General features: G+C 28.9%; 1 protein-coding gene across 1 annotated transcript; it reads right to left on the bottom strand.

The window, feature by feature from the left end:
• Positions 1-572: 572 nt before the first annotated feature.
• Positions 573-1179, bottom strand: LOTGIDRAFT_148819 (hypothetical protein; the record flags this gene model as incomplete). The annotated part of the gene is made up of 3 exons (XM_009048845.1): positions 573-762; positions 838-990; positions 1028-1179. Coding segments are annotated over 3 exons (495 nt in total), but the record flags the coding sequence as incomplete, so codon positions are not given.
• Between the last annotated feature and the right edge of the window lie 22 nt (positions 1180-1201).

Raw genomic sequence — 1201 nt, 5'->3', positions numbered from 1 at the left:
ATGTTTAAACCATTTATCAATGCTATATGGTATTGATTAAGCATATCAATGGTTCCTGATACAATTAGACATCGACATGACGAATGTCACCAATCTTTACACAAACAAATTGAAATGGTGACCCACTGTAATGAAACGTGAGCAAGGCACACGTCATGAAGTGCGGTATCGAGCAACGTCAGGTGTTAAACGCGTGCTTACATTTGACTAGCCAAGCGTACTTCATACCTTTTACCATTGGGAGTTATTATTGTCCCGGTAAGAAAACCTACAATATAAGTCCACTATGGGGTATATCGGAGAGCAGGTACAATATACTTCAATACAGACACTCTGGGATCAAACTGATTTTAACTTAGAGTAATTAAGCAGTTTTGTTATAAATAGGATAGGCAAAATAGAAGAGAATATCATAGAATTAAATGTCTTTGAAGTCAATTTGGATGTTGAATTTTCTCTTTCCCACTTTTGTATTGAGTAATAGATAAGTCAAATGAGGGTGAGTGAAATTACCAATATAAATGGCGTATATTCTCAATAGAAACACAACTAAATAAAAAAAACAAGTAAATTTATAAAGATACAATTAAGTACTGACAACAAATGCATAAATATCTACATAATAATGTATATGTATAAAAATTTACAATAACACTCACACAATAATATACAAATTGACAGACATGAATATGTAAATATTCAATTTGACAGACACATATTTTAATATAAAGATAGATAAATTGACAATTTTGATTAATTGACCTTAATATAATTATATATTATACAAATTGACTGAAAAAAACTTTAATATACAGATACACAAATTAACGATAATACAAGACATGGATATGCAGATATACAAATTGACTGCCACAAACCTCAATATAAATATAAACATGTGAATTAACAGACACGGACTTTAAAATGTAGATACATGTATAAATGTAATTGATGATAATACAGACGTGAATATAAAGATATACAAATTGACTTAGACAAACTTTGATGTATACCAAGTGACGATAACGCATACATTGATATATAGATATACATATTGACAAACAAAGACTTCAATATATCAAAATACAAATTGACAGACGAATTCTTTAATTCATAGATAAATAGACAAATAAATTGACAGATAAAGGCTTTAATATATAGACATACATATTGACACAGACGTTAATATACGAATTGACAG

Source organism: Lottia gigantea (assembly GCF_000327385.1).
Source record: "Lottia gigantea unplaced genomic scaffold LOTGIsca_12953, whole genome shotgun sequence".
Lineage (NCBI taxonomy): Eukaryota > Metazoa > Mollusca > Gastropoda > Lottiidae > Lottia > Lottia gigantea.
Note: the sequence above shows the minus strand (reverse complement) of the source record. Positions and strands in the feature narration are given on the sequence as shown.